Source organism: Pseudonaja textilis, chromosome 4 (assembly GCF_049901715.1).
Source record: "Pseudonaja textilis isolate UNSWEBS1 chromosome 4, rPseTex1.2, whole genome shotgun sequence".
NCBI classification, from domain to species: Eukaryota; Metazoa; Chordata; class Lepidosauria; order Squamata; family Elapidae; genus Pseudonaja; species Pseudonaja textilis.
In genome coordinates, this window is record NC_141993.1 from 49,748,235 (window position 1) to 49,766,457 (window position 18,223).

The 18,223-nt window shown below is 38.5% G+C and overlaps 1 protein-coding gene across 7 annotated transcripts in view; it reads left to right on the forward strand.

Annotated features, from left to right (window-relative positions):
- LCOR (ligand dependent nuclear receptor corepressor) overlaps positions 1–9,874 on the forward strand; it is a 72,019-nt gene extending 62,145 nt beyond the window's left edge. For all 7 annotated transcript variants that reach the window (XM_026701185.2, XM_087932889.1, XM_087932892.1 and 4 more), the window contains one exon: positions 2,771–9,874. In XM_026701185.2, coding sequence (XP_026556970.2) covers positions 2,771–7,454 — 4,684 coding nt within the window. In that variant the 3' untranslated portion in view covers positions 7,455–9,874. The remainder of the gene's footprint in view (positions 1–2,770) is intronic.
- The last annotated feature ends 8,349 nt before the right edge of the window (positions 9,875–18,223 follow it).

Consider the following 18,223-nt stretch of genomic DNA (forward strand, 5'->3'; position numbering starts at 1 on the left):
GTTGGTGGAAATTAAGACTACAAATTATACAGTTTATATTTATGAAACAATAAAAAGTGTAGTTTGGAGTCCAGAACCACTTCTGTTTTGACATGGAGCTTTCAAGATTTTTGTTACCTAAAGAAGCACTATCAGCTGCCAAAATACATGGTTAATTTCACTGAAATTGCTCCATGAAGCTAGCCTTAAATAAACTTACTTAAAATTAAAGTTCAATATAGTGTCTAGCATTCCCCAGTGTGCTTATGATTGAACCCTTCAAATAAATGAAATTATATTTATAGTATTTAAATTCTGCCCTAGTTTTTTTTCCCATAGTTTTTCAGTTTTGTATTCATGAGGTATTGTTGATTACTGTCACTCAATAGAAATATAAAACTATACCCTACATGTGATTCTAAATAGTCATATATATTTGTAAATTATAAACATATAAACATAAAAGGTTGCAAATGAAAATGACTAAAGAACAGATAAACAAAGTAGATAAACTCCTAGCTAGTCATAATTTCTTTATTTTTAAGAATTGTACATAAAGAGTTTGTAAAATGAGAACACTATAAGTTGTGGGGAATGATGTGTGCTAATGAAAATTCTCAAGATACACACACACACACACACACAAGTTAAAATGATGGAATTTTGTGCTGATTGTATTCTTTGACCTTTGATTCTTTGAGCACAGTAAGGCTTCACAATAATAGTTTCTTTGAATCTGTGTATATATAGGGCACACATTCCTTTTTTTTCTACGCTTATCTACTTTATCAGGTTGTACACCAGCAGGTTTTATGGTTAATCTTATCTTAATTTGCATTAGTTATTCTATGTTTAAGAACACTAAATTATTTTAGGGCACTACAAGGTTCGGATTAGGCTGCTGTTTTTCTTTTTCTTTTCCTTCCTCCCCTTCTTTTAGCTTATTAAGTATAACTATCACATTATTTATCTCATAAATTTACTGTATTAAAATTATTACTTATTATATTACCTTTGAGCTGAACAGATTAGAATAAATCCCCAAATGGAAAACTTGGTAAATGTCGTTTCTATTGCAGGCCAACAAATCTAAGGTTGTAGATCCAATATATATATTTCTATTAGAATCCTGCGATTCATCACCACAAATGATAGAATTAAAATGTGTATCAGCACCTGAACTTGATGGACTTCATGTTTCTTCATGCTCCTTCTAAATGCAGCTGGAGGCTCAGTGTGATTGACCATCATGCAAAAGCAAAATAGGGATGTTAGAATTAATTCTGTGGTATTTAATTATGTTTAGGTAGACTATAGTTTTGTAATGTTGAACACTACATTACTTTGTGCCCTTATTTGCAATAAGAATTGGTATAACCTGGAAACATGCTTACTGTACCACCTATTCTGCTATTTGTAAGAATGGAATCTGAATAATCCGAATATGAAATGCTTTTTCATATATGAGAACAATAAATACTCTCTCTTAGAAAATGAGCAGCACAATAGCTCAGTAGTTAAGACGTTGGGCTTGTCAGCTAGAAAACCAACAGCCCAGGTTCAAGACCCGAACATCACACAAGTGTGCCTGTCTTCCCTTGCTCCTGCCCTCCACAGCAGTTCGAAAGCATGCAGATGCAAGTAGATAAGTAGGTACCACTTTGCTGGGGAGGAAACAGCACTCTGCGATGTCATTCTGGCCACGTACCATGGAAACGTCTTCAGACAGCATTGGCTCAATGGTTTTGAAATGGAGATGAGCGTTGCCCCCTATGGTTGGCAATGGCCAGTGGAATAAAATCCACAGGGACTCCTTTCTTTTCCTTAGAAAATGAAAGGTATCTTTAAGAAATAAATGAAAGGTGAAATTGCATTTTCCTTGAATCTTCCAAAGACTAAAAGCTATTTTTTTATTCAGTTGTTATAAGTACTATAGGTATGACTGCTGCCTTCTTTAGGCTGATGTATCTTTTCCCCCAAGATGTTTGCACACATGAAGGAATTTATATTTTCTTAGGATTTTAGCCTTTGATGCAGTTAAATCTTGCAGCATGTTTTTAAGAGATTATAACCACATGTTTAGAATGATACATTGTACTGTATTGTCTGTTTGTTTAGAATCAACAGTAATGAAAATAGCTTATCTGGTGTTAAATACTTCGTAGATATTATCCAAGCCAGTTTTTAACTTATTAAGTTTTGCTCATTAGATTTCTACCACACCTTTCTTTCAGGAGTTCAGGGTACTATGCATAACATTAAAAAAATATATAAAGGTCATACCCCTTCCTTCAATTTTTACTCACAGAAATCACCCTGAAATAGGTTGGCCTGAGTGAGACTGAAGAGCAATTGCTGATCAACAGCTTTCTATAAACATTTTTGGGAATATTTGATCTGGATCTTCCCAGTCCCAACTTTTATATCACACTGGCTCTGTTTTTATAGCTTGTCATTGCATGCTAATTTGTTAAGGTTGTTTCTCCCACCTCATTAGATTCACTCCTCTTAAGGGTTATGTTGTAAACAGGGTCATATTCAGGTAGTAGTAATGCTTGAGTTTTACATAGACAGAAACCAGAAATGAAATCCAGGCAAAATGTTAATATTGTTTGGAACTTTGTGTTACCTACTTGCTCAATTACAGTAGAATTTAAAGAAACAGTCTTTCGAAAGAATTCAGTTGTGAAGAGAATTGTGAACAATTTATGCTGGGAACTTTGTTCCTTAATTTTGTACTATACTGACTATTTCTCTTTCTCTCTCTCTCTCTCTCTCCCTTTTTCTTTAGTGAGGAGACAGCAGAGGCAGTAGCAATAGATTCTCTTGGCCAGCCAAAATCTCCATTGGAAAAAATTATGGTCAGACTCTGCCCATACCATCAGAAACACTTCGTCCGTGTCCTGAGCGACATCTGCACTGAAGTACAAACAGGCTATGAAGGCCAGCAGTTATCCGGACCTGAAAACATGGATGTGTCTACTTGTAGTTCAGGGTGCAGCCAATATCATATTGAGAACCAGGAGCGTGGAACTTCGTGCTCTGAATCCAAACTCCCTCTACTGCTGGATGCTGAACAATCGGAGGCCCGTGGTTCTTTGCGAATACTATGCCATGCGCTGAAACATGCTGTAGAACTGAAATCTACAGACAGAAGAGAAAATTGCAGTTCTGTTGTTAGAAGAGATTTCCCTGAGCTTCCAACTATTAGAACAACCTCTATAAGTCCCAGAGATAGTCCCACCCAAGGGTACCTCACTGCCTCCAATACCCATCACTCTATTAAAAACCTGGAAGGGCAGAACTCTGCTACTGAACAAGAGACGGGGGCTAGGAAAGGTGAAGAGGACAAAGATCAGGTGCAAAGTAGAGGTTTACTGGGAGGCTATGTAGCTGTGAAAGCAACAAATGTAAACATTAATGAGGAAAATTTAGAGAATAGGGTGAATTCTTTGAAGAACCCTTTCAAAGCTTTCCCAGAGGAAACTCGAGAGCCAGCTTTCACCACTAGCTCTCCACGGAGAGCAGACAAAGAGAATGCCTTGCAGTGCAGCTCCAAAGCCTCTACACACCAGGATACTGAAATCAATGACCAAGAAACAAGATTGAAGGTAGAGAATCACTATCTGGCTTCAGGAAAAAGCAAGGGAGTCTGCCACATGCATCCTGGTGACAAGACTCATGTGGAGAATGCCAAAGACAATTGGTTGCCTATTAATTCCATTCCAGCAGTGCACCACAAAACCACCAATGGGCACTCCCGGGTAAAGAGTATTTCAGCTTCTACTAAAAGTACACGTAAAAGCAAGAAGTCTTCAGGACTAAGAATAAATGACTATGATAATCAATATGATGTTGTCTATATTAGCCAACCAATTACAGAATGTCACTATGAGAGCAAAAAGACATTATCGGCAAGAAAGACAGCAAGGAAGAGCACTCGTGGATATTACTACAATGGTGAATGTTGTGAGCTTCCTACTATCCGCACCTTGGCCAAGACTCCGCATTCACAGGAGAATGGGAACATCCTGCCAACAAGGCCTGAGGTGCTAACAAGTCCTATCCAAGGCATTTCTCTTCCTAGTAGCAGCTATTTTGCTGCAGCTGAACCTGTGGATAGCAATGATGATCATAGATCTTCCACAGCAGCCCCTACTCAAGAAGATACCTTCAATGAAATAAGAGCTGAACAATGCCCTTATGAAAGCATCTCTTCTGAGGTCAGTGTCCTAAAGCAGAAGGAAGCTAGTCTTGTTGAAGAAGCTACTATGCCTGTTTCTCTATTTCCCTGCCCTGTTTTTCACTCAGATAAAGACAGCTTGTTTGGGTCTTCGCTGCAGACAATGACTGTCTCTTTCCCTCGTGAGAATGAAGGGGACTTGCAAGACAGTACTGGCATCTTGGAGGCACATAGCTCTGGCTCTGATTCTTATAACAGTAATAGACCTAAAGAAAATAGTGACAGTATAGCAGACTCTGTTGTACATTTTGTCTCAGAAGCTGCTAATGATAAAACAGCTTCTCCGTCCTTGGGAAATGTGACTATCCCAGAAACTCCTGTTTTGATAGAGCCAGAACCCCATATTAGCATGGATCTACTGATGCCTGAAGTATCAGCCAATAGCATGGACTTATTGCCTCCACTAGATGAGCCTGCTTCTGTTATAGATGTATCGCCATCTACAGAACCCCCACTACTTTCCCCTATAGACTTGGCAGAACCCTCGGTAGTACCACCCGCTTTTGATGGTCTGGACCCTTGTATGACCTTTCCTTCAGAGATTCCCTATATTCCCAACAGTGGATCACCTGTACAGCTTGTTGCCAGCCCAAGGAGCATGTCTCCTGTAATTCATCCTACCGGTGGGGTGCCTGAACTTCTTACTCATATTGACCGAGAACCTTCAGAAACTCTTTCTGCAGAATCTTCAGTGGTGGCAACTATCAAAATGGATGTGGAACTTCCCCAGCTGCTTTCCAATTTAGAAGCAGCAAAGCTGCCTCTCAGTTTGGATTGTACTAACACACACAAAACCACTATTGAAAATCCCCAGAATTTGAAAGAAGGACTCTCTGTTGAATGTCAAAATGTGCTGCCCATTCTGGCCGTCAATGAAGATAAGGGAGAGAAAAATATAGTTGATACGATAGACATCAATGAGACCACCAAGTCTGATGAGGAAGTGGAGGCTAATAGTGAAACTATAGTACAGCCCAAAATATCAGAAAAGGACAAGAAAGAGACTTCTTCCAAAACAAGCATAGACAAAAAACGAAGGCAGGAGAAAAAAACCCACATCGTTTCGGATCGCTGTCTTCGAAGCCAGCAGTCTCTGGCGCCTACAGAAGACAGTGCTGAACAACCCTGTTCTTCCGATTCTCTTCAGCTTCCTCAGCTACAGATAAAGCTTTCTAAAAGTCCTGGTGCTAAGCGTTTTAAGAGAGAGGTACATCTTGATGGGTCAACATCTGTGTGTTTTCCTAATGACAGATGCCATCACACAGTGCTAAATGATAGTAGCAAATCTACTGAACAGCAGGCAGACGAGAAAAATGACATCACAATAAGGCAGACCTATAAGAAACTGATGGCCAAGGAATCTGTAATAGAGGGAAGCCAGAATGGAGAAGATAACAAAGATAAGCCAGCAGCAATGCTTGAAATTTGCTTAGAAGCCAATTCTGACAAGAGAAGTGTTCATGTTCCAACAGAGATGCCTGATAAAACCGAAAAGCAACTCAATTTGAAGCCAGAAAGTTTAGAGAATTCTGATGGTCCTATGAATATTATTGAAGTATTGTCCAACCAACATGAAACAAGTAGCTTCACATGTCCTGGTAGCAAGCATGCACAGCCAGAGAAGGCAATGAAATCTAAGAAACCAGCCCTACAGTTCTATAACTTGAGGCACACCCCTACTGCAGTTCATGTGGTTACTGCTACAAAAAATACATCAGAAAAAGTAATTGCACAAGCAAACTCTGACATCATGACCACATCAGCAGATCCTGTTGTCACAGATGAACCAAATGCAAGAAATGAAAACTCTATTGGTTTTAACAGCATGAAAGTACTTTCTGACAAGCCCAGATTTGTGGAATGGTGTGCTGAGGAAGACAACCAAGAACTCATCACTAACTTTAATACCCAGTATATGAAGATCCAGAAAGGCTGGATTCAGCTGGAGAAGGAGGCTCAGCCAGCTCCAAAGGTCAAGAATAAATCTGACAAGTTGAAAGAGATTTGGAAAAGCAAGAAGAGGACTCGAAAATTTAAAGGATCCACTGAAGTCCAGAAACTGTCCCCTGTTCAGATGCTTTTCATGAAGGGTTTTGATATATCCAATATCTGCAAATGGTTTATGGAGACAACTGAAACCAGATCTCTGGTCATTGTGAAGAAGCTGAACACACGTATCCCAGGAGACATCCCTCCCATGAAGCTTCCACTACAGAAGGGTTGTTCTTCTGGCATCTATCCCAGTTCTCTCCAAGCAGAGCGTCTAAAGAAACACTTAAAGAAGTTTGCTGCCATGACCCCAGCAAAAAATACTATAAAGATCCAAAAGCTGTGTACCAGACTTCGAGAGAATGGTGACCAGACTGAGTCAGAGCAGATTGATGGTCCAAAGCAGACATCTCCTTCTGAAGTCAGCTTGGCACAATGTATTGGACCCAAGAGCATCCAGCCTTCTCCTAGCATGCCGGTGCAGACTAGCTCACGGATCTTGAGGAAATATTCCAACTTGAGAGGCAAACTTCATGGATTCCATAGAGTGGTCAAACAGGAGAGGCATGATTGTGGGTCCAAGCAGCTCTTGGCCGAAAGTAGTTCAAGCAGCAAGAGCATGTGCATTAAACCTTTGATGTCCCCCAAGTTGGCCCAGCAAGTGAAAGCCATCCAACTTCCTACTAAATCTACTCCGATTGAAAAGGGAGGAAAGGGAAGAAAAGGGAAAGGAAAGTTACAGGACACCTCTGCTAAAGGCAGCCTTCAGCAAAGCAAAAAAAAGGCACCGAATGAGAATATCAGGACACCGGCTCTGCGGCAGTTGAGTCCTTCAAGCAAGGAAAGAATCCCTGTCAAGAAAGTCAGTAAAGTGAAGCAAGTGGGAGCTCCGGCTACTAGAAAGCACACAATGGCAGGAAGAAATAATAAGCACACCTCTCAGAATGAGAAGTCAAAGAAACTAACTGACTCACGACCTGGGGAAAAAAAGGCTTCCACCCACACGGGGAAAGCCAGTACCAGTCAAAAGGCCAGCCTGCTTGCTAAGCAAGGGCTTATGAAGGCTCTAAAGGAGAAAATGGTGCGAGATCCCCCCAGTCAGTCTCTTAAAAAGGCAAGCAGTGAGAAAGCTCTCACCAGGTCAGTGAAACGTATTCAGGAGAAGAAAACTCGGAACAAGAGGAAGCTGAGGGCAAAGAAAGAATCTTCTCCCAGCAAGCGCAGGCGGCTGGATGCAAAGTAGCAACGTCTTGGGTAGGAAGTGTGTCATAGAAACTCTCCCTCTTTCTTTCAGTAGTTCCACTGCTGAACAGGGAAGGAGGGAAGGGTGCTTGGGTCTGGCTAAAGGCCATCTTCCTCTTGCTTTTTAAGGAGCCTTCGATTTGTGTTGCATCTAGAGAGGAACACCATTTTTCTATATCACGGAGAAAGAAAAGTTGAAAGTTCCTGGAGTTGAACTGGAAGCATGGCGGTTTCAGTTCAAAGTACAGTGCCTTATTTATCATGTTAGGAAACAAATAAATTAGTCTGCTTGATTTGAAGCTAGCAGTTTATGGGTTAATGCACATGCACTTGTACTGTAATGGAAAGAGAACCACCTGTTATGCACATCCCACAGAGTTTGATGGCATGACTGCTAAGGTTCATACGGAGCGTTTCCTTCCTTTTGTGCATTGTAGCATACTGACACTGTTTAATTCGTGCAGGGCATTATGAAGCCAAAACCCAAAGCTGTTTCCTCCTCTAATTATCTTCTTTACTAGCAGGTTATAATGATGGATTTTATTATTAAGTTATTAGTAATTACCTATGTGATGTAACTTTGGCTTTAGGGTTTGGCTGTAAGCTAGCCAGGATTTGTGTCAAAAAGATCTTTTATGTTTTCAGTGATAGTCAGCCATGCTTGGCCTACCCAAGAAACTAGTCCTGTTGGATGAATGGAAAATGTTACCCTAAATAGAGATTGCTTGCCTCGTTTAACATTGCTGTAAACCTTAAACACCTTAAAGGCAATTTTTTAAAATGCTGCCTCAATTTCTGTTGGAATAGTTCTGAAATGCATTTACCCCAAAATTCCTGGGGTGTTTTTTAGGGGGGATCCCTGTTTAAAATACTTCTGAGTTCATAAGCATATGGTGATGCTAGAATTAAGTATGGATCTCAGAGAAAAATACCTGTAAAGAAGAAGTGTTGGAAGGTGCTCTTTGTCAGATATCTTTCATTGCTGAAGATTTTTAAAATTTCTTTACTATGAAGTTGTTGCAAGTTTCTTTTCCATAGATTTCTTCAGGTATCTGGAGGCTTTTTAAAAAGTAAAAATATGACAATGCTGGTTGTGAATAAAGTAGCAGCTGGAACTTTCTGGTACTTTCACAAATGTATGGGTTGCAACTTAACATGAAGTAAATTTCTTTCTGCCTTCCCCCAAGAAGAGTGTAGGCTCATCGATTATTCATTAATTTTATATGCAAGTTGTCTGGCTTAACCTTCAAAGTTTAATTTGTGTATTCTATAAAGATAAAGGTGTCATCTTTCTTTAAAGAAGTCATTCCTATGAGAATTCAATGTACTTAAAATGCAATAGTCACTTTTCCAGTTCAGACATTTGTTTTGGATAAATAAGAAGGGAAGCAATGTTTCCTCAAAAGAAAACATCCTGTCTTGTGCGGGGGTAACAGTGACTCCTTTTGCTCTGAGGCTGGAGAGAAAAGGTAAGGACCAGCTTTTTATTTTTGTAGCTCTCGCTAAGCACAACAAAGGCCTAGATAATTGCTTAGAAATTTGTGCAGACCTCCTCATGTTTGCCATGTTTGACTCCTGAGAGCTTCCTGTGAAGGCCTTCAGATAGTTTGACCTTTCAGAATAGCTTGCCATGGATACCAGATGAGATCAACAAACTCAAAACATCTTTAGGCATGATTGTATTAACTGGCCTGAACCAGTCTTTCCAGGCAGTGAGGGGGTTATTGAATATAAGAAAAGATAAACTTTGGGGAGAATGAAGGTGTGAGGAAATTGATTTTTTTTAAAGGATAGAGTACATTAGCATTTCTACTCTTATACCAAAGCTCATTACTGCAGGCAGAAAATTGATAACTAGCTGTTGTAAAGTTTCTCATTGATCAAGGAAATTGGAATTTGGCATCTGAAAATGTAAAGCCCTGTTGCTCGCCCGCTTACCCAAGTCTGTGACTTGAGAGGGTGCCCTAAAGCTACAAGACATATCAGGGTGCACCCATTTTTATATAATATTTTTAAATCATTTGATTTTTAACTTCTCTTTTCATTTAAACCACCATGTATAAAATTAATTGTTGTAAGCATCAGGTTAGGCTTAATGTTCTCTGTAAAGATTCATATGAATTTGTCTGATTGCTATTTTAATTGTAAATATCAAATGTGCTAGACATTCCACCAGGAGTATTAAAACTATTTAAGTCAATGTGTGAGCACATGCATGTGTGTGGTGATGGCAAGGGGTTGCAAAAATCCTTTTTTCCCAACTTTACATGATTACACTCAGATATGCATAAAACTTCCTGCTCCCTCTGCCCAGGGCTGCTTCCTAACAAACTGCTGGGTAGTTGGGGCTTCTTGTGGTACATCACTTTAAGCTAAGTGATTCTGATTTAGATCTCTGCTAATAAAATCTTTCTACAAGTCGTGCTGTCCAATTTCTTGTGTGGTCTAGAGTCTAAATGTTCCTTGTGTAAGCATTATGTAACATGCTTCAGCTTCAAATCCACCCTGTTTTGCTCTAATCTGCTGCTCGTACAAAGTTGCATAACTCTGAGATATCAATCGGTTGCCAGGCCCAGAGTTGCTGATAGTTTTAGTTCAGCTTCTTCCTATTTTTTGGAGAAGGCCATGCCATCCTACAATTAAGCACTCTTGGCTGCCAGCTGGACATACTTTTTCTATGTGTACATCAAAATATTAGGAAATGAGATTAACCAAGCAGTTCAAAACAGTTTAGGTACTTTTTAAAAAAAATATGCAACTTGGTATAGAGAGCTAATAAGTCTTGAGGTAAAAGAAAACAAAGAGCTATCTAATTAGAAGACAGTGCTCTGTGCTTTAGTCCCAGTGACACTCAGCTCATACCTGGCAGGGATGTTGAGCCTCTAATATTCAAATACCTTTTTTAAAGAGTTCCTTCGGATGTCCTTCAAAACACATCTTTTTTGACACTCAAGTCTCTTCATTAAAATGAACTTTGAAACTTGGCTTGTACTATTGCTGGGCGAGGCTTTTCTTTTAGAAACTACAGGACTTAATTATGTGCCTTGCATTCTATTACGAACATTTTACCTTTCCCCCATCTAATAGATATTAGATAGGTAAGGTGCAGTTTCACGTTCTGATTACCGTAGGAAAAGTCCCCCAAACCTGTCCTGTTGTTTGGTTTTTATCATATTTGCATCTTATCCTCCTTACTGTGGTCTTTTTCTTTGTCTACTATTCTTCCAACTGGCATGCTTCCATTCTCTCTTAGTAATCCTACTCTTAGCCAAACTCTTGATGCTTTGCGGTTGGGGATGCTGTTGCATTCAGTAGTTTCTAGCAATGGCTGTATAGAACAGCTTAAACTCATGTTTATGAAGTGAAGAATTATACCTTCTGTGCATAACAGTAACTTCTACAACAATTGGAGCACTCACTTTTCTCTGTTAATGGTTTCTTTTTCATCCTGTCAAACACATATTCTCAACATGTATATACTTTTACTTTGAAATGATGATGATGATGAAGTGGAGAAAATCATAAAATATAAAGATGTGCAAAAAGAAGTAGAACAATTCTAGCAAAATAAAACATTGATAGTACTAATAGTAGTAAGCTTCTTGGGTGCAATTCCAAAACATCCAGAGAGCTATTTGAGGACCATTGACATTCACAAAACCACCAACAATCAATTGCAAAAGATAGTTGTCCTTGACTTACAATCACAGTGGACTGGATCTTTGGCTGTAAGCCATTGTAGTCATGAATTGAGTTACCGTGTGACCGGAATTGATTCTACAACCATTTTTAAGGTCATTAAGTGAGTCACCATGGTTGTTAAACAAACCATGGGGCTATTCAGCAAACCACATAGTTATAAGTGTGAACTTATTTTATCTGATGAGCATTTTTTGCCTGAAGATGGCAAAACAGTTGCAAAACATGATCATGTGAATATGGGACACAGCAACTGGTTATAAATGCAAGCCAATTGCCAAGTGCCTGAAATGTGAACACATGATTGCAAGGAGTATTGCATCAGTTGTAACTATTAGGACAGACATAAATAACCTTTTTTTAAAATCTGTCAACTTCAAACAGTTGTTAAGTAAGTTACTCGTAAATTAAGGACTACCTGTATTTGAAACAACTTATATCCTGCAACAGTTCCTTTTAATAATACTAAATAATATCTGCCTATCTCAGTCTTTGGGAAGAACTGAATAGATGAACAAAAGGGTTGTGCATGTTTTTTGTATTTGTATTTACCCAAGGGGCTGTAGAATATTTATCTTAGGATAATCTCAGGAGTTTCACATTTGCATTGAGAGTAAACTCTTCTCTTTTTTAAAAGCTTGTTTTTTTGAGCAGGCTTCCTAAATAATTAAAAATGGATGGAGTCTGAATGATTTTTCTGACATGTATGTAATGATTTGCATAAACAACTCTACATTGCTATCAAAAGTTTCTAACTGTGTGTATGTATGCATTGCATTCAAATGCAATGTGAATATATACGTATATGTATATATATATATGTGTGTGTGTAATACAGACACATGAATATGATGCTGTGTTTGCACAGCATCCGGCTAGAGATTAAAATGCTTTCCTAGGTGCAGGATAAATTCTGCCTTTTCTCCCTAGGTGGTCACAAAATGGAAGAATAATAATGTAAATATAAATAGTTTTAAAATATTTATTTCATGTATTTTGTGCTGACAAGTCTCAGGAGTCCTGTTGGTTTGCAATATTATAGAAAGGTGGTGGGTATTTTTTTTTTTAAATAAAGGCATGTTTCCTACTGCAGATAGCATTAAACAGAAGAACTATTATTACCTGGTCTGGAATTTTTGCTGCAAAATCAAAATCCTAGATCTTACTGAGATGTAAGCCTGTGCATGGGCTAAATATTTCACACTTGTCATATTCCTCTATGTTAAAGCCAACACCTTTAATACAGACATTTTGATATTAAGCATTATAAAACCATTACAGACTACATTCTGCATTGGAACAAGTGCTGTGTTATGGGAGAAAGGATTTAGTTATTAAACTTCTTAAAACCTTCAAGCTGAAGTGAAAATAGCACAGACACAGACTGACTATCTCTGTAAAAGCTACATCAAATGGATTCAAAGCATGACGTGTTTTTTTTTCTTTTCTTTTTTTTGCTTCTGTGGAAGTGACTTGAAAATTCCACTGTTGAGCACAGTTCTTTGAAAACTGCTTGGTCACGTGCACTTTTAGGCACAGCACTTGAAAGCAATAAGAATTCTAGTAATAAAAGTTTCTTGTGAAAAAAATGGCATATGGGTGGCCGTATGCCTGTGTATGCATGTCTCAGTAAAGCCTGCTTCCTTTCAGTGGTCGTGCCACCTAGAGAAAGAAACATCTTATGTTTCAATCGTACTCCATGTTTAGGTATCATCACAGGGAATAACTGGCACTCCAGAAGAAATGTATGATTGGGGATATGGACTCAGGGATAGTGAATAAAAGGAGTTTTTACTAGAAGTTGGGGGGAGGGCATGGCAGTGGCACATATGGGGAATCTTGGGTGCTTTCTATCATTTGCAGCTGATTCTTGTCAATTCTTAATCTCACTCCAAATCTTCAGCTGCTGCGTTGAGCTAGGTCCCATTTTTCTGGGCTCTCTATAAGTTATTTTTATTTTATTTCTTTGAATCATACTTTTATGTCCCATAGTTCCTTTCTCTTAACACTCCTTAGGTCACACTATGCTATTTAGGATATCATTCTCTTTTATTTGATACTTATTTTGATGGGATTGTGTGGATATTCCTAAGTGTGTGAGTTTCATGTGCTTTGGGCTGTTGAAAATGCTTGCTCCATTCTTCTTTCTGGAAATCTATTAGTTGCCTCTCTTAAGGCATAATCCGATACGTAGCTCATTTTTGCCAATTCTTGCATCCACTTTCTGCTATCCAGAAATTTAACTCCTGCCTGTATTTGTTGTTGATGTCTTCACTTCTCTTACAAAGTTGCTATAGGAGGTTTAGTACAAGGAGTAGGCATCTAACCTGCAATCATTTTATTTTCCAATAGCATGCCTGAAAACTTGGGGGGAAAGTTCAGTAAGCCCTCAACAAGAGAACAAATGCATTTGGCAATTTTATATTCTATGCATTAATTTATATTCCTTTCTCTCACAAAGGTTTTTTATTTATCCAAAGCAGTCCTTTCTACCGCATCTCAAGAATCAAGTATGGGGGGATTTCTCCTCCCTATGTTTGACCAGCCTGATATTGTCATTCAAACCTTATGTGTGATAAGTAGCATTTTGGAAGGGTTTGGTTGTATATCCTTTTCTTCTCTTCAAGGCACTGGAAAATGCTGTGATGTTAGGAAAAGAATGTGTCTGTTGTGTTTTGTTGGTTAAAATGTGTCATTAGATAATGGTTATATACCTCATCTGAAGAACATTTTAAATGTATTAAAAGGTAATGCTCAGTTGCTTTCCAGTAATTCATAAACCTATGACAGCTAGGACTATTTTACCATTGAAATTGTATCAATTGTGACAGCTTCATACTTGTGTGTGTGTTATTTCTTTGACTAACCAATGGAAAGTGATTTAATCCTTTTATCTTTCTTCTGTGCTGCTTTCTTTCTTTTATGCATTGTGACGGACTCTATGTACTCCATGGGTCCTTATTTTATTGCAGCTTATTAAACTTTTTAAAATGTCAGCACTGGTGTGGTGTGATGAAGTTTAATATAAAGATTTTTAAGCCATGGTCCACTAGTGAGTTTTGCTCAGCCGATTGATGGAAGATCAAGCTGATTATCAATCTCAGTGGCTATTTTGAGATGCCAGTTACAATGAATAAACCAAATATTGAATCTTTGAAAAATCAGAAGTGCTTGATAATATTTTCTTTGTTAATTATAGTCCCCAATTTAATCTATGAAACTAAAAAAGTCCCTCTCTCACCTGGCTTCATTTTATTGGTGGAGATTATAGAGACAATTGTAGTAATGAAGAAATAGCTATCAAAATCCTGAGGAAAGCTGAACATAAGCAGAGCTTCTGACTCTGCTGCTTGGGCATTCTGGAAGTGAGTCAAAATATTTGGGCACACCAGATCAAGGAAGGCTGGCCCAAAGCATGGTTATTCAAGACTTGTGTCAATGTCAACCTTTTTTTCCTTCTGTTTTCTTTTTATTTAAGTATTCCTTCCTATTTGATCCACCACTTTGTTAGGTTAATTCTAGAATGTGTAACTACAGGTAGTCCTCGACTTACACCACAATTGAGCTCAAAATTTCTGTTGCTAAGTGAGACACTTGTTAAGTGAGTTTTGCCCCATTTTATGACCTTACTTGCCACATTGTTCGGTGAATCATTGCAGTTAGTAAGATAGTAACATGGTTGCTAATGAATCTGGCTTCTTCGTTGACTCTGCTTGTCACAAAAAGCAATCACAGGACCCTGGCGGGACAATGCAACCATCATAAACAGTCAGTTGTCAAATGTCTTGAATTTTGATCATGTAACCACAAGGATGCTGCAACAGGTATTAGTGTGAAAAGGGGTCATGAGTTACTTTTTGAGTGCTGTTGTAACTGTGAACAGTCATTAAATGAATTGTTGTAAGTCGAGGACTACCTGTATGTAGATGATACTTTTTTCCCCCTGCCTTGGCACTGCTGCCTACATGAGGTATCTTATATGTCACTGCTCCTTATCTTCATGCTGAACATTGGACAGCTCACTCCTCCTGAGTAAACCACCTATCCGTCTCCCGTCAGAGTTATGGCAATAGTTGTGTCACAAGGCTTAAGTGGAAATAGAAATACTAAGCCAGAAATGGGCTCTCTTACAATTCTCATGCTGATGTTTCACTTTCATCTAAAATAAGAGCAGAATGTAATAAAATCCTCCAATCTTGAAAATCCAGTATGCTAATTTTTGCAATTTATGTCCAAATGATGCAAATATTTTTTCTAATAATTTCAAGTTTCAAAAAGGACACATTTTTCCTTTTTTTCTTCTGTAAGAATAATGTAGTTCTTTCCCCAAATATATTGGTGAAAGTTTAATTTTCCAAGATCTTTTCAGGTTATGAGACCAAAACCAGGAGTTTTGTCAATTGACAGTAGAAACATAAATGTTGCCTAAATTATATTAAACTGCTTTTTTTTTTTTTAAAAAAAGAGCAAATCTATTGCATGCATAAATGCCAGACACACTTGCATGGGTGCATTGTATAGATCAGGGGCATCAAATTCAAGGCCTGGGGGTCAAATCTGGCCTAAGCGGTTGCCCTGGAAACAGTAAAGGAACGGCCCTCAGTGCTTCTGCCAGTGAAAACGGACTCCTGAGCTCTGTTTTCGGTGCCGGGGCCTCCTGTAACTCTCTGCCAGTGAAAACAGAGCTCGGGAGCCTTTTTTTGCTGGCAGAAGCACCATGGGCCTCTACAGGCACCCCCAACAGGAGTTATGTCGAGCTGGCCATGCTCCCCCCAGGCCCCTCTCCCCAAGGTCAAGCGCAACCCTGATGTAGCCCTCAATGAAATCGACTTTGACACCCCTGGTATAGATCAAAGAACAAAACCAGGAATGTATGAAAACCTACTGCAAAGATGATTTGTGAAAAATGCTGCAAAGACATCTTCCAAGGATGGAGAAAGATTGGTACAGGTGACTTCCACCCTGGTACTTTAACTGCTACACCAACTTGGTATGCATACATGCATGCTTACATGCATATAATAGAGGCTGTATAACTAAAAGGCTGAGGAATAACAAAATTTATTGACTGGAATTCTCAGTCTATTGTTTCCTGTTTTGGGCAGAAAGGGGAGAAAGATTCTTACTTGAAATAAATATGTTTAATCCACCGAATCTATTTCTCTTTGTTTCCTATTAATAAGCAGCAGGGATTGGGTGACAACAAAAGTACTCCTCCATCATATAATGAAGAACACTCACCATTTTGATATTTTTCTTAGAAAACTGAACAGCATATTTTACTTGGACAACCATTATAGGAGTTGGAAGATGGCATGTATTTTGTTAACAGACAGAGATGGTTAGTTTCATGTCTCTCATTGAATTATCTTCCCATGAAAAATCACAAACTACTTTTTCAAAATCTGTAACAAGACTGCTGCGCTAAAGAAGGTATTTACTATATAAAGGAGTATGGTAGCTTACATAAGCAAGGCAGTTCACATGTTCATTCAGGTGCAGCAGACTGTTGGGACACCAAAAGCATTGTTTTCAATGTTGATACCAAGCTTAGAATTTTCAAATGCAGAGGTTGGTGAGACACCATTGTTTCATGAGTTTAAAAAGGCAGTACTAAATCTGAGTTAAGGAATTGTGCTTTGACAGGCTTATAAGTACCAAATAACGTGGGAATCCTTAGAAAGGGAAGAAGACAAAGAATCACATTATTTCTGTTGATTTCAAATACATCCATTCCAGGCTTTGACTCATATTATGATCAAAGAATGTGTTAGATGACAATTATGAGGATTGAAACCCACATTTCTAAGTGTATATACAGGATGGAGGCCATAAGTTGGCCATAATCAGCTAAATTTAAGCATGTAAGCAGGATCAAATGTCGCTTTGTTTATTCAAACGTATGTCTCATGTATTGCATTGGCAGAGTGTACAAATTCAGACATGATATTTTGTAGATTCTAATGGTTACCATTAGAAATAGGAAGTCATTAAAAAGTCAAGAGCCTTAGATATATATTTTGTGTCATCCTAAAAGTTCAAAAGTTTCACTTTCTCAGTAAGGGAAAAAAAATACAATTAACATCTTGCAGGGTTTCTAGAATAAAAATGAAAAATATTAGGAAGCATGGTAATGATTAAAATGCCTCTGTAAATCATGTATTCAAATCTGAGATTGGTTATCATTTACATTTCAGCAAGTCTCAACAGCCATAGCAGAATAAACCTCAGTTTTATTCCACTTACCCACTTAGCAAGCAATAGCTAAGTAAGTAAGTAAACCAGGGTATGTAGCTAAGTAAACCAGGGTATGTAGGCACAAGCTCATACACAGAGATAACTCTTTCTGTATCCTGAAAAGGAGCTTCTGCAAGGACTCACTGAGTAATCACTCCCTAGCTTCCTGCATATCCCCACAGGAAGTAGAAGATGGCTTTATTGCTGCTATTTCTTTATTACTGCCAGTTTAATGGACACCATGCATACACTTATCATAATCTATTTCACCCTGGGGAGTATCTTACTGAAACTGCTGTACAATAAAATCTGATGTTTTAGAAACGGTTACCTTGAGATTGCACGTGTCACATGATCTCAAGCTAGTGCCAAGGAGTTACCTTTCCAGCAGAACCTTTTGTTTTTTGTTTTTTGTTTTGTTTTTTTTTTAAAAAAGTCGTAAGTTTCAAACAACAGACACCTGGCTGAGGTTGTCGTGGAAACAAGAACATTGATAGAGTTTAAGGCCTCAAAGCTTGCATCAGACTGTGATTGCTTAATAACTGCATTCTTGCAAGGCTGCTGCAGGATAATACATACCAAGAGCTTATTTAATATTTGAATAAGCCCTCAAGGTGACATAAAAGAACATAGCCTCACTATGCTATAAAGGTATCAGGAATTAGTATCAGGTCCCAAGGTTACTTCCAGGGCATGGGGAGCAGGCCTTTAAATATATGTTGCAGGGGAACAATGGCCAGAAATATGCATCCAGTATCTCCATTTCCTACTTCCAAGCCTCCCGTTGCATCTGGGTGGCCCCTGTGAGAAAATGCTGCACTAAAGGGGGGCTTT